At 42.6% G+C, this 14,015-nt stretch overlaps 1 protein-coding gene across 2 annotated transcripts in view; it reads right to left on the reverse strand.

The window, feature by feature from the left end:
• The window catches only part of Nell2 (neural EGFL like 2), a 307,759-nt gene that overhangs the window by 204,481 nt on the left and 89,263 nt on the right, over positions 1-14,015 (reverse strand). For both annotated transcript variants that reach the window (XM_029547891.1, XM_021216187.2), the window contains exons 5-10: positions 12,255-12,428; positions 12,060-12,156; positions 9,495-9,567; positions 9,239-9,321; positions 8,217-8,345; positions 6,632-6,734 (exon numbers count right to left, since the gene is read on the reverse strand). In XM_029547891.1, coding sequence (XP_029403751.1) covers positions 6,632-6,734; positions 8,217-8,345; positions 9,239-9,321; positions 9,495-9,567; positions 12,060-12,156; positions 12,255-12,428 — 659 coding nt within the window. The remainder of the gene's footprint in view (positions 1-6,631; positions 6,735-8,216; positions 8,346-9,238; positions 9,322-9,494; positions 9,568-12,059; positions 12,157-12,254; positions 12,429-14,015) is intronic.

Consider the following 14,015-nt stretch of genomic DNA (forward strand, 5'->3'; position numbering starts at 1 on the left):
GGGAGGAAGGGAGGAAGGGAGGAAGGGAGGAAGGAAGGGAGGAAGGGAGGAAGGAAGGGAGGAAGGGAGGGAGGAAGACCCTGTCTTCCTGCTGGAAGTGGACTCTATAAGTTCTCTCTCCCTACTGTCAGGCATTTCATCCAAGGTCCCTCCCTTTGAGTCCTGAGAGTCTCTCACCTCCCAGGTCTCTGATGTATTCTGGAGGGTCCCCCCCCAACCTCCTACCTCCTGAGGTTGCCTGTTTTCCATTCTTTCAGTTGGCCCTCAGGGCTTCAGTCCTTTTCCCTAACCCAATAACAGATGAGGTTCCCCTCTTCCCCCCACCCAAGTTTCCCCTCTTCCTAGTCCAATTTCCCTCCCAGGTCCCTCCCTCCCTCCCTCCCTCCCCACTTGTCATTGCTTTGGGGAGGGGCATCCCAGTCACAACTCTGACCCATAATTGTTCCTGTCTGAAAGAATTACAGAGATGGAAATGGAGAGAAGCCTGAGGAAAAGAAGGTCCAGCGACAGGCCCAAAGTGGGATCCAGCTGGAGGAGAGGTCCCAGGGCCTGACACTGTCACTGAGGCTATGGAGCACTCACAAAAAGGGAACTAGCATGACACACTCTGAAAGACCCAACAAGCAGCTGAAAGAGTCAGATGCAGATAGTTGCACTCAAGCAATGGACAGAACCAGCTGCCCCCTGTTGTTGAATTAGTGAAGACTGAAAGAAAATGAGGAAAAGGGCGATCCTGTAGGAGGACCAGCAGTCTCAATTAATATGGACCCCAGAGATCTCTCAAACACTGGACTACCAAACAGGCAACGTACACCAGCTGATATGGGGCCACCAACACACATACAGCAGAGGACTGCCAGGTCTGTGTTCATTCAGAGGTGATGCACCTAAAACTCAAGAGACTGGAGGCCCCAGGGAGTTTAGAGGTCAGGTGGCTTCAGGGGTGGGGGAGGCATCCACGTGGAGACAGGGGGTAGGGAGAAGGTATGGGATGTGGAGCAGTAGGAGGGTGGGCGGCGGGGGTAGGGGGAATAAAATATGGAATGTAAAATTAATTAATTAATTAAAAAGATCCTATTGTCTAAGGCCTAGGAACAGAGGCTGCAGCTTAAAAGTACTAAGTGTTCCTTCAGAGGACAGAGGTTCTCAGCAGTCACATGATGTCTCACAGCCACCTTTAACCCCAGTTCTAGGCAAACTGACACTGACTGCCTTTTGATACCTTGGAACACCAAACATACATATGGTGTATGTAAACATGCATGCAAAACACCCACATGCATAGAATAAAAATAAACACATCTTTTAAAATCAAATGCACACGGTGAAAAGGTAGGAGCTGTATGTGAGCACGCCTCTGAATGTGTGCCGGTGACCACGCACACCTCTGGGCCTGTGACGGTGCCCACCCAAACCTGCGCTTTCTACTTTGATGCATTTAAATTCTCAACTCCCTGTTTTCCCTTGTTCTTTTTTTTATCATAACAAACAAAAATCTAACCAAATGTTTGCCTCTAAAACTGACTTTTCCGAACTAGCATAATTGGCTTTGTTCTATATAAAATGAAGCAGTACAAAGAAGTCCAATTTATACTTTCTGTAATAAATACATCTATCCTCACCTTAATTAATTATAAACACTGGATGAAAATTCTATCCTTTGTCATACTATATGGAAATTATATTATGTATAACATATATGTAATGCATAGCATAGACATGACTCTTAGGAACATTATATTTTATGAATACTCCTTTGTATTTGTCCATTGTTACATAATACCACCAGCTAGGTAAGTTTTAGTGAAGAAGAAAAAAACAGGTTCACTTTGACTCGAAACTACAGGGTCAAGGGTTAAATATGGGGATTACCTTCTTGCTAGCAAAGGCCCTGAAGCTGTACATGTCATCTAACTGAAAGAAAATGTCACAATGATAGGTGCCCTCGCATCACCTGTGACCTTTGCCCCCTCATCTTGTCTTCTGTGCCCTCGACAGAATCACCTGAAGTGCTCTGCTTATACCGTCCTCGACACCTCTGGATGTTTGCCACTTTCCTGCTTGTCAGTTCTGAAGCTGTGCCCACATAGTCAAGTAGTCCCTTAGCAACAACCATCCTTCCCAGCTCTGCCGCTAACAGCCCGGCGACACAGACTGGGGACAAGGCTGGGAAAGAGAGATTCTTTGTAGGTCACAGTCCATGGCCCCAAGATGAAGAACTACACAGATAACCCTGACTTGTGGAGAAGTCTTGAGGTGCTGTCGGGTGTCACACGCAAGAGTCAGTGACCACACCACCACATGCGTGTATCTTCCGACCTCTTTTCTTACCAAGCCATTGCTGTTCAGTCACAGGGTTTACCTTGATGGACCTACACAATCCTCATCGCGTCCCCAAGGCCCCATCACTAAATGCCCCAGTCAGGTCACCTTCTATGCTTTTATTGCTCTACATTGGAGACTGAAGTCCTATGTGAGCTTTGAGGGTGGAAGGTGTTTGGACTATCACTGGGCCATTTCTGTCTCCAGAGAAGCAGAACCTCAGCTCTTGGGTTGCACTGACTTCCTATTTCACTAATGAAATATTGGGTGCATCAGAGCAGCAATTATGTGGAAATAAATAACTACATGGCTGAATAAAAATAGACACATCTTTTAAAAACAAAGGCACACAGTGTATAGGGCAGAGCAGAGTCAGCTAGCTGTATGTGAGCCCACCACCGACCGGGTGATGGTGACCATGCACACCTGTGAACCTGTGTCGCTGCTGCTGCTTTTCTTGGATGAGCGAGGGAGCTTCCAATGCTGATCTCTAACAAGTGGGCATCATTATGAAAAGCAATGGATGATTCATAAGTCCCCAGACTCAGAACCATTTTTTTAATATGTCGGCTTAAAATATAAACCCTGAAACATGTACTTGGAGGCCTTGATACACACTTGAGATTAAAAGTGTGGGATGTGCATACAGTGAGCTTTCAGACAAGCTGGGCCATTGCTTTAGGACATGAAATGTGCTAACCAAGTCTAGATCATAAAACACTGACTAGCTAACTCTTTGCTAACCGAAGCACTGTTAGGTCACCTGAGAGTGTGTTGGCAATGGGTACTTCAAGGTTCTGTTCCAGATCCTGAATTAGAATTTCATTTTAATGAGATCCCAAACTGGTTTATCTTCTCATTAAAATCTGAGAAGCACTGAGGTCAGTCGTGGCTCCTGTGTCTAGGCCTCACAAGTTATCTGATTAAAAACTCAGTTCTCTGCAAAACCATCAGTGCTATTAACCATCAGTGTCACCTGCCTGTAGTTGAAAGTTTCACGTATGTTAGCTGTGAAGTATCCATCATCCTCCATGAGCTTAAATCTATCTGTCCTGAGATGCTAAGTTCACTGAGGTATCTGAAAGACACTGATGGCCAAACTAAAAGAATCCTTATGAATGTGTGAAGTGTGGAAGTTACTTAATATATAGGATGTATCTGAAATATAAAACAACCCCAAATCTTAAGGTGTGGGCCTCAAATCCTCAAAACCTATCATTGCTCTATGCATCTGTCCAGAAATAATATATGCTGATTTCTAACAAGAACAGGGGGCCAGTAACAGGGGAATGGTGTTGTTTAGAAGCCAAGCCAGCCATGGGGTGGTATTGCTTAGAAGCAAAGCCCCATCTAGTATGTACATTGTGTGGGTGGGTGCCCAGCACGGCTGGGGATGGAGCTACATCCGCCACTCTCATCAACAGGTACCTTGCAGGCTGAGGCTCCAAGCTTCTTAGTAACATCCTGTCCAGCAACATGTTTTAAAGAAATTTCTTTGTCTACATTTTATAGTGAATATGTTTTAACTTGGAGGCAGATTTTGCATAAAGAGTGTTCTTAAACTTTACTCCATGAGAACCGTGTGACCCTTAGACCAGACTCGTTTACTTCTTGATCTGTAACTATCTTACGTACTGTGGAAATATGTATAGAAAAGCAGAGCCTCATGTGTACCCCTAGTTGTCTGGCCCTTGCCACTAGGGACAGAGGAGCCATGGCTTCTGTCTGCAGTGTACACTGACATCCATTTACCTTATCATGTGACCCTAACTTACTACTTTGCACATGATTGGCTAAATCAACCTCTAAGATGCTTAAAATTACATATGTCTTATATTTTCCTATTCTGGTTTCAAAATGGCATTTTGCACAATCTTTATTGAGAATGAAATAAGCTCATTTTTAAAACAATTACCTAACAGCACTGCAGATAAAAAAACTCCACTTTCTGCTTAAGTGTTTTCCTTCCATCTTAAACCGCATTGGGTATGAATGATGTCTAGATTATTGCTCTTCTGTTTGGTACAAATAGCAAATCCTCTCACTTGTTTCAAAGTAGCACACTGCTAAGAAGACTGGCCTTCTGATCAGCTAAGAAAATAATCCCATTTTTCCTTTAGTGCTATACTAGACAGTTTGATTTAATTATTATTATAGACATTTACATAAAGCTTTCTTCAGAAGAGTTTTAGCCCATTTAAGCAATGTCATTACATGGACAGAGAAAACTCTTTTGAGAAAATGTAATGGGGCATGAAAAATAATAAAACCCACAAAATACATTTATTCAAGGATTTTAATAATGAAGAGAAATTGCAATTCAGACTGAAGAACTGGAAGGCGAGTGCGCCATCTTCTTTTAAAAGAAAGCGTGATTAAGCAGGTGCAGGATAGTGCCCTGAATGGAAGGGCAGCGTCCTATGCTCTGTCTGCTGCAAAGCTACCTTAATTTCAAAAACCACGAACTCGGGCTATTCAGACACCATCAACAGAATTTACTGAAGAGGGAACTGTGAGTCCTTTTAACAACAATTCTACCTGATAGCATTGTATGGGTGAAGGGAAATACTTGGGCTTCTTAGGTTCCCCTTTCTTAGAAGATGTCCCATGAATCAGTATTGTCTTGTAAAGTTACTAGGAGGCACAGGAGCTCTGCCCACCCAGTGCCCTTTCAAAGACCCAGTGAAACAAACAGGTTATTTTCTCAGATCCCCCATCTGCCTCTTACCAGTGCTCCCTCACTAAAGGAAGAAAAACAACAAGCAGGTCCATATTTTTGTATAATAATAAAAACTACTATAGTCTTTGATCCAGCAATTCCACCCTTAGTATGCACTATACCCAGAGCTATAAGAAGTGCACCAAGTTTCTGTATGAATGACATAATGTTGCTGCACATAAGGAAGGGGGCGGGGGAGCACCGCACAGAGTTTGAGAGGGGAGAAACAGAACCTCAGCAAACCTTGCAGTGTTATAATATGCAACAATGTCTGATTGATATGGGAGTGTCAGCATAAGTCATTAATTAACAAGAACCAGGGAAAATGAGTGACACCACTCTCTGCATAGAATAGAGAAAGCCTGCAACATTGTATGTCAGTGGGCATGAGAAAAATTACTTGGCAAAGCACACAAGAATTAAACTCTTAAGAGGACGAGGGAGAGTAAAAATCTCCTTTTTGTTTTATATTTCCTGTTATATGTGTAATGTTATGTATGTAGTTTTTATTAAGATTCTATGATGTGGCACTCAAACCTCAATGGCTCCTCTGAACCTACTTAGCTCGGCCAGCACGCACACAAGAAATGAGCTCAAGATATCAGCACAGTGGTATATACAAGGCAACTATTACTTGCTGACATTTTCCTGCTGGTATGTAGGAATGTGTGCACACGGCATAGACTTGAGTTAGTTGCAATGGCTAGGGAGATTTGTAACAAGAAATCCAGAGCCAAAACAGCTGCCATACCTTCCCTCATGCCATGCGCCTCCTTTCTCTTGCTTTCTACCCTCATTCCATCTTTATGAGTCTCACACCACATATACTTGTGCTTACACAGCTCTGTATAGCCCACACATTAGCTAACAAGCCAGTGTTCATAGATGCTTAGTGTATAAACTCCTTTGGACAAAAACAGGACACTATTTTAAGTGCTCTTTTTAGCCAGGACTTAAAAACAAGTCTTTTCAGAAGTAAGTCCTGTAGACTGCGTGACTTCTGTGACTGAGAGAATGATCTAGAACATCAGAGTCTATGGAAGATCTTAAAAGTGTTTCTAGACATCAGATATGAACTTCATATACTGTGTGAGAAAAGCCCTAGCCTCCTCACACGGCAGTGAAGTGTTTTTGTTGTTCATTTGTTTTGTTTTGTTTTGTTTTTGTTATTAAAGTCAGGGCTGAGTGATACTATATAAGTGGGTTCCACTGTCTTGGGTAAAAGAGCGATATTTCACCCGATGCTCAAAGTAACTTATGTCACAGACTTCCCTGATAGGAGAACGTGAACGGGTGATCTTTATCTACTTGGTAGGACTCTGTATTAAGCAGTAAAAGGCAGAATGCCCCCCCCCCACCTTAAAGAGGGTTTTGTCTGTCTTCTCTACTTCTATCGCTATATGCAAGGGTCTTCCAAGAAAAATTAATGGTCCTTCTAGAGTACACGCAGGTAAAAATGATCACCAAAATAGAAGATAGATCCCTTTGGGAGGTAATTTAGCTTGCCTGGCTGACAGAGATCCATACAATGTGTTTACTATGAAGCTGTATTTTTCCAAAGAAAGAACTGCTCAGCAAAGGCATGCTCACATTTGCACTCCTTACAGCACTTGCCGTCCACGTACGCAGGGGCTGATTTAGGAGGGCAGTCAGGAACAGGGCAGACCAGAGTCTCACACTGGATGGTCCCGTTCTGAAAAGCAAACAGCGTTTAAAGAAATGCCACCTAGATATTCAATGCTCTACAACAGCTTTTAAATCCATTTCATAGATTTCAAGCTCTTACATAAAATGTCACTGTTCTTTTTAGCAATGCCCACAGTGTGGTGACTCACAGTAACTCGGGCTACATTTTAACAATTGAGACCTGTTCCTATTTTTACCTAGCAACTGATCTTTACTAAGCAAATCTGCACCATCTATGGTGAAGCGGAGAAGGCCACAAGCTCACAGGAAAATGGCAAACTGAACGTAGACATGGAACACCTCGATATCTCCCATTTGCTCGCACACCAACCACACATCTGGATGCTCTGACTTTCCCAGTCAGTGTATACACCTTACCAAATCACACCCAGCATTTGCCTTAGGTAGATTTCCGGTCCTCCTTGGGGAAAGTTTCACTACAACTTTAAAATGTTATAATTTTATTATATTGTGATCTTGAGTAAAAACCCATATTACACAGAGATATGTGTATGCATACACAGACCATGCATGGACAGACTCTCACCTAGATACAGATATATATGTTCAAACACAAAGACATACTCACAAGTGTACATATACACAGACACACATTCACACGTGCATATGCACGGGATACACACAAATATGCACACATCCACACAGATGACATGATCGCTTGCTTTCCCTTGTCATCTCTCCCCCTCTGTCTCTCTGTGTCTCCATCTCTCTCTCCCTCTCTCCCTCCCCTCTCTCCCCCTCACACACACACACACATACCTTCACATACAGACCCCTTTGGACCCCTTTGATGGGCATGATACTCTGCTTTGGAATCGGCTGGATGAGTGTAGCCAAAGTCTCCCAAATGGTAACGCGGCTAGACCCTGACCCTTTACAGAGCTCTAGCTTTTTAACAGATGAGTTCCTGTGAAATCTGAATGTTTAAAACCAAACTTGACTTGACGCTTTCTTTGAAGCATTGGTATGGTTTTGAAGTAATAATGCACTAAAAATAATGTATTACTGAGAATTAAGAAAATTCACATTTATTTGAACAGTGTAGTGTGTATTCTGTTAGCCAACTATTAAAGACTATTTAAAATCCATTATTTATATTATTCTGTCTAGACACAATATTTAATGCTCCATATAATTCGGTCTCTTTATAACTCATTAATAAACACCGAGGGAGAATTCCCCAGAAGTGGTAAAGGTTATAGGACAGACTCCCTTGGGACTCGCTCTGCTAACCTAATTTGAATTGCTAACGTCATGTATGCACAGATGTGCTTCCTAGCATCCTTACACCAAGAGAGTGTCTTTAATAATGTAACACACAGTTCTTCAGAAGTGACCAGGTTTGCTTGCATTTTAGTGTTGCATTTAGAGAAAATAGGTCTTGAAATTTTCATGATTACATTGTCTTAATAAATATTTAACCAGGGTGGCCACCCGAGTCCCCCGTGGCGGTGAACGGAAGGCATACCAGGCATGTGCAGTTCTTACAGCCATCTGTCCAGGACTCAGACTCTCGGTAGGTGGTTCCCTTCACGGTGCATGTCCGCTCACAGTAGCACTGATCCAGCCTGGTCATTCTTTGTTCAGCCCTGGACAACTATGGCACAAAGACAGGGCTCATCAATACAGCCACTTGGAAATGCACTGCACTCTATCAAGCATCTAATACCATCTACATCAACAGCAGTAACAACGGGCTGTGCCCATCACCAATTATTATAAACATATTAAGCCTGTAAAATTTTAAAGATGCATTTCCTGACCCTTACATGTGAAGTTTACCTTTAAAACAAAAATCACAATTTATAAGACACGAATTGAGGCTAATTTGGAATAACACCATCCACAATACAGGGGAGATTTTTTTTTTTTAAATTTTAAAAAAGTGTCTAATTCCATTAATATGCTTAGTCAAGTAAAATAAAGCATTTAGGATTCATATCATATGAACAACAAACTGTACATACATGGCCTTTAGAAAGTCCTTCAATACTACGCAAAATTTAGAATCTGCTGAACTTGTCTGTGAGCGTGCTATGTTCTTCAGCCTTACAGTGAGTGAACCTACAACTATAGCGTAACAGTTGAAACTGTTCTGGAGCCATTTACTTGGCCAAATTAAGGTGTCCACATACTTTACAGTGTCTTTCTGCCTTCCTTTTTGCAACGAAAGCTAAACAGAAATAAATAATTGAAACTAGGCAATGATAGATCTTGCAGCAGTGGTGAAGCAGAGTATAAACCAGGTAATCTGCTCCCTTCCTGAGTTACTGAGCCATTCCTTATACAGATGCTGGGATGTAAATATTTATACACCTTAATAAACATTATAACCTTCTCCCTTGAGCAAAGAGTCCAATCCAGTCCCAGGAAATCGCAGATTGGCTACTTTAAGGAATGTCTCCAGCATGAAAATCTATGGTGATAAAGGAGCTTTGGGGAGTCACGTGACTGTGGCGCGTTCTCAGTATATCTGTGGGTCATTTTTACCTTGGCTGACGTCTTCGATAAAATGTCCTGCAGCTCCATGATTTTCTGCACAAGTCCATGGAAGTCGTTGCATGTTGGACAGGCTGCAATTACAAACGGGACATTGATCAGGCTATATTTAAAAGGGGCTCCAGCTGATTAAGCCTGTGCTGACAGCCATTGCGTGTGAGCTCCCATCTCACACTGGCACTCTGGATGAAATGAAGCACAGGTACACTTCTCATCATAACATACAGGGCAGGACAGACAGACTTACTTCGATTAAGATCCGGGCACTGAGCAATGAACCCCTGGGGCATGACAAGTAGTTGCACATCTTGCATTATTCCCTATGTATGAAAACATGAAAGAAGCGTTATTCCCATTTACCTAAATTATGCTCAGTAGTCAAGTTTCTAAGGAAAAAATGTTAAGGGACAGATCTACCCAAACCCCTGGGTCTAGAGCCTTCTGGCATCTGTCCATGCCAGGGAAAGAGAGTCGTCAGGCTAAACAGAGAATTACCTAGCTGTTTCCTCCTTGACAATGAATGCTTTTAAAGCTGCAAGACTAAATGTCAAGATTCAAGGATGTGGCCATCGTCTTATTGTTTTGAGGAGTTATTTTTAGTTCCCCACAGAAGCAAGGCTTGAAAGTGACCTTTAAGCATCGACAGGAAAATCACTGGGGGCTTTATCACCACAGACCTGAGACCAGTTTTGTACTAACAGTGATCAAAGGGGGAAAGGTAGGTAAACTGAGTCATGAAAGCAATGACCACGTGAACATTTCTCTTTCTCTCTCTCTCTCTCTCTCTCTCTCTCTCTCTCTCTCTCTCTCTCTCTCAAACTGGGATTATTTTACAGTTGATCTCTCAATTCAGAAAGGACTGAAGATTTAGTAAGCAGCTGTAGCTTAGATTTAGCATGCTCAGGAACACAGAAAGTTAAGAAGAATTTAAATGCCAGCTGCAAATGACCCACTTTGCCCAAAAGGCTTTGTGCTTACATGCAGCCTAAGCCACCTCGCGGGCTTGATGGACTCAAAGCAAGGCCGGTGGTAGTACAAATAACCTCTTCTCACAGATCCCAACCTTCCCTCTCTTCTGCCACCTCCTCTCTTATCCATTTCCTGTACTTGTGTCATATTTAACTATATCTTCTTGGAAAATGCAAATCAGAAAGCCTAGTGACAGGGGTACCTGAACCAATATGTTATCAAGAGAATAATATCCCTACAAAGATTTACCACCCAAAGAGTGATCTGTGTTTACATATTTACTGTGATGAACAGCATGTGTCAATGTGAGAGGTAACTTTTTCAGTACACAATGTGGTAAGTATTAAAATCTGTTATTGATTCTGGAATACGGGAGTAGCTTGGGTAAAAAATCTTATGGCTTTGTAGAGGAACGTGGAGATCAGTCTGGTGTATATAGTATGCAGGTGACGCACTGCACACATCTAATGGACAATGTTCTCAGACTATAAAGATGGCAAAGCACATAACTATACACATAATTGATGTGTGGGGACTGTGAGGCCACATCTGAGCTCCAAGTTGGCCATTGTTAAATAGAAGAGAGATTTGAAACTCGTAACACGCATCTGCCACCCCTTGCATGGGAAAAGGGCATTGATTTTTAGGGTTTTAAAGAAAAGAATCAATTCCACACATCTGTCACCTGGTGGCTGCCTGGCTTTGGGCATATTATTTCACCTCACTGGGTAGGTTGATGCAAATTTATAAGAGGGAGAAAGAATTTTCAGAGTAAGAGATTAAACTGAATAGTATAGTCGAGCCATCTGGTTTCCAACAAACAAGTAAGATGAAGTTTTGGAACTCTCACGCTGTATACTTGGCTTAGAAATGCTGAGTTGACTAGTGCCTCCTCACTCTTGAAGTCCACAGGTTGGACATGCCTCTCATCATTCTCTAACTTAACAGTGCTCACAGCTCCGGGGAAATGTTCTCACAAAAGGCATCAGGCGAGCATTTCTCAGGCCTTCACTGATTCATCCTCAAGACTTCCAGACCGTCCACTGGGACACCTTTTGATACTCTATAGGAAAGAGATTCTGAGTACGTCTAAGTTTTCACTAGAGGTACATTTTGACTGCTTCCTGTTTTCAGGGATTGGTACACGAGAAAACCATGTCTAATGCTTCTAACTCAGGTTATTAATATCTCTGCAAAGCATCACCAAAGGTGATATTTTAATGGTAGAACAGTTATTTCTAGGTTAACATTTAACTTTCGGAATGTCATATTGACCACTAATTATGTCCTGATGGTCATCTCTATAGTACATGAAGATCAAATACAATGAGGAGTGACTTTTTACCAGTTTAAAAGAATGAGCTGGCCCCCAATGGAGGAACTAGAGAAAGTACCCAAGGAGCTGAAGGGGTCTGCAACCCTATAGGTGGAACAACATTATGAACTAACCAGTACCCCCTGAGCTCGTGTCTCTAGCTGCATATGTAGCAGAAGATGGCCTAGTCAGCCATCATTGGGAAGAGAGGCCCCTTGGTCTTGCAAACTTTATGTGCCCCATAGAGGGTAATGCCAGGGCCAAGAAGTGAGAGTGAGTGAGTAGGGGAGCAGGGTGGGGATGGGTATGGGGGACATTCAGGATAGCATTTGAAATGTAAATGAAGAAAATATCTAATAAGATAATTAAAAAAACAATGAGCTAAGAAACAAAAATAAATAGAAATACAAAGAAAAACACACAAACAGAACTTTCGTTTCATGCCATAAAAAGTGAAATGTATTTTTGCAAACTCATTAGGAACTTTTCCCATTTCTACTTCACGCTCAGACTCTAACCAAAAGATACCTTAAAATAGCCATGTGCATTATTTCTCTGTCCCAACCAAAATGTGGTGCCCAGAGGCAAGTCTGTTGAAGGCATTTCCACCACTCGTTCATAGATCCTGAAAGACAAGATAGTAGAAAAAGGCTGTGAACACACAGGAATCTCCTAGACATGGCGAGAATCTTCTAACGCTTGAAATAAGAATGATTTGCTTACTTATTGCAGTCGATGTGTAAAATTAAGTGAGAGGCACTGAAGGCTAAGGAGAGCTTGTGCCACTTGGCATCAGCCAAAATATAAGGAAACACTTCCGTGTGGGGACGGTGCGTGCCAGAGCGGTAGTGGAGTCTGATCTCATTCCGATGGCCACTGCTTTCCAGTTCCAGGTACCTTTATAGAGAAGAGCCACATGAGACACGTCAATGGTACAGGTCAACACAGAGAAGAGCCACAGGAGACATGTCAATGGTACAGTTCAACAATGGCTACAGTAGCCTCTTCACCAGAGAGATGGAGCAGACATACAGCTTCTGCTCCCCCTACAAAGTATGACCAGACATTCCAAGTAAAGAGTATAACATTAGGCAATACAAAAATATACATGGTATGAAGAGACAGGGTAAGAACACTGAGAGCTAGAGTATAAGTGGGGATGGGAAAACGGGGCTGGGGGGAGGAGGGAGAGGAAGGGAAGGAGTGTGTTGACTAAAACAAAGGTTGTAGTAAGATGGTTTATGAAAATGAACTAGCTTATAATCTAATATATATGCAATATGTTATTTATACATATGCAAATATACATGTGTGAGTTTATGCATACATGTATGTATGTATATACGTATGTATGTATGTATGTATAAACTGAATTACTCCCACATTAGTGAGCAATGTTGCTCCCAGAAGACATGAGTTGTTGAGTGAAAGTCTTGGTGAGAAGTACAAGTTACCTTGACCTCACAACACCCAAAACTACAAGAGGTGCACCATTATTTTTGGATGAACAACCATAAGGAGATGGTAAGACCTTATTGCTGAAGTTACCACATACTATTTTTGTCTCAGGACACAGAAAAACCAATTTTCTTTTATTGGATGTTTTCTTTATTTACATTTCAAATGTTATCCCCCTTCCAGGTCTCCCCTCCAGAAACTTCCTATCCCATCCCCTCTCCCCCTGCTTCTATGAGGGTGCTCTCCCACCCACCCACTACTTGCCCTCCTGCCCTGGCATTCCCCTACACTGGGGCATCGAACTCCCTCAGACCCAAGGGCTGCTTCTTCCACTGATGTCCAACAAGGCCATCCTCTGCCACATATTTGGCTGGAGCCATGGGTCCCTCCATGTGTACTCTTTGGTTGGTGGTTCAGTCTCCGGGAGCTTCAGGGGTTCTGGCCAGCAACACTGTTGTGCTCCCCATGGGGCTGCAGACCCCTTCAGAAACAAATTTTGAGTCGAAAATCTCTGCACTGGCAGGATTGCACAGTACAAGAAGAGAAGACGTCAACCACATCATCCAGTGCTGAGCTCTGCCTACTGAGGTGCTCACTGTGCACTGGTGATAGAGCTGTGGATGGGACTACCCAACTGCTCTCTTGATTGGATTTGAGGCTTGTGCCACAAGAGGTAATTAATTCATGCTTGGTGCTGTTAACATGGTCAAAAGACAAGACTGTGGAATCTGTAGGCCATGGGGGAAACCAATTGATGTTGGTTTACTAAATGATCATGTTGTCAAACTGCCTTTAAATATTTATGTTTGTACCCATAGACTTGTGTTTTATCCTCAGCCTTGGTCAAAGAGGCTTCTTCATGATGGTAGGGAGTGATGAATGAGGAGACATGTGCAAAGAACTGGAAATTGTGACTGGGGGTGCTCAGCCATAACTAATACAACTATACTATCCACATCTCCACAGGGAGAATCCCAGTGGAGGAGCCAGAAAGAATGGAGACCTAGATTAGGACAAGGACTGCTG

This window comes from Mus pahari, chromosome 17 (assembly GCF_900095145.1).
Source record: "Mus pahari chromosome 17, PAHARI_EIJ_v1.1, whole genome shotgun sequence".
Lineage (NCBI taxonomy): Eukaryota > Metazoa > Chordata > Mammalia > Rodentia > Muridae > Mus > Mus pahari.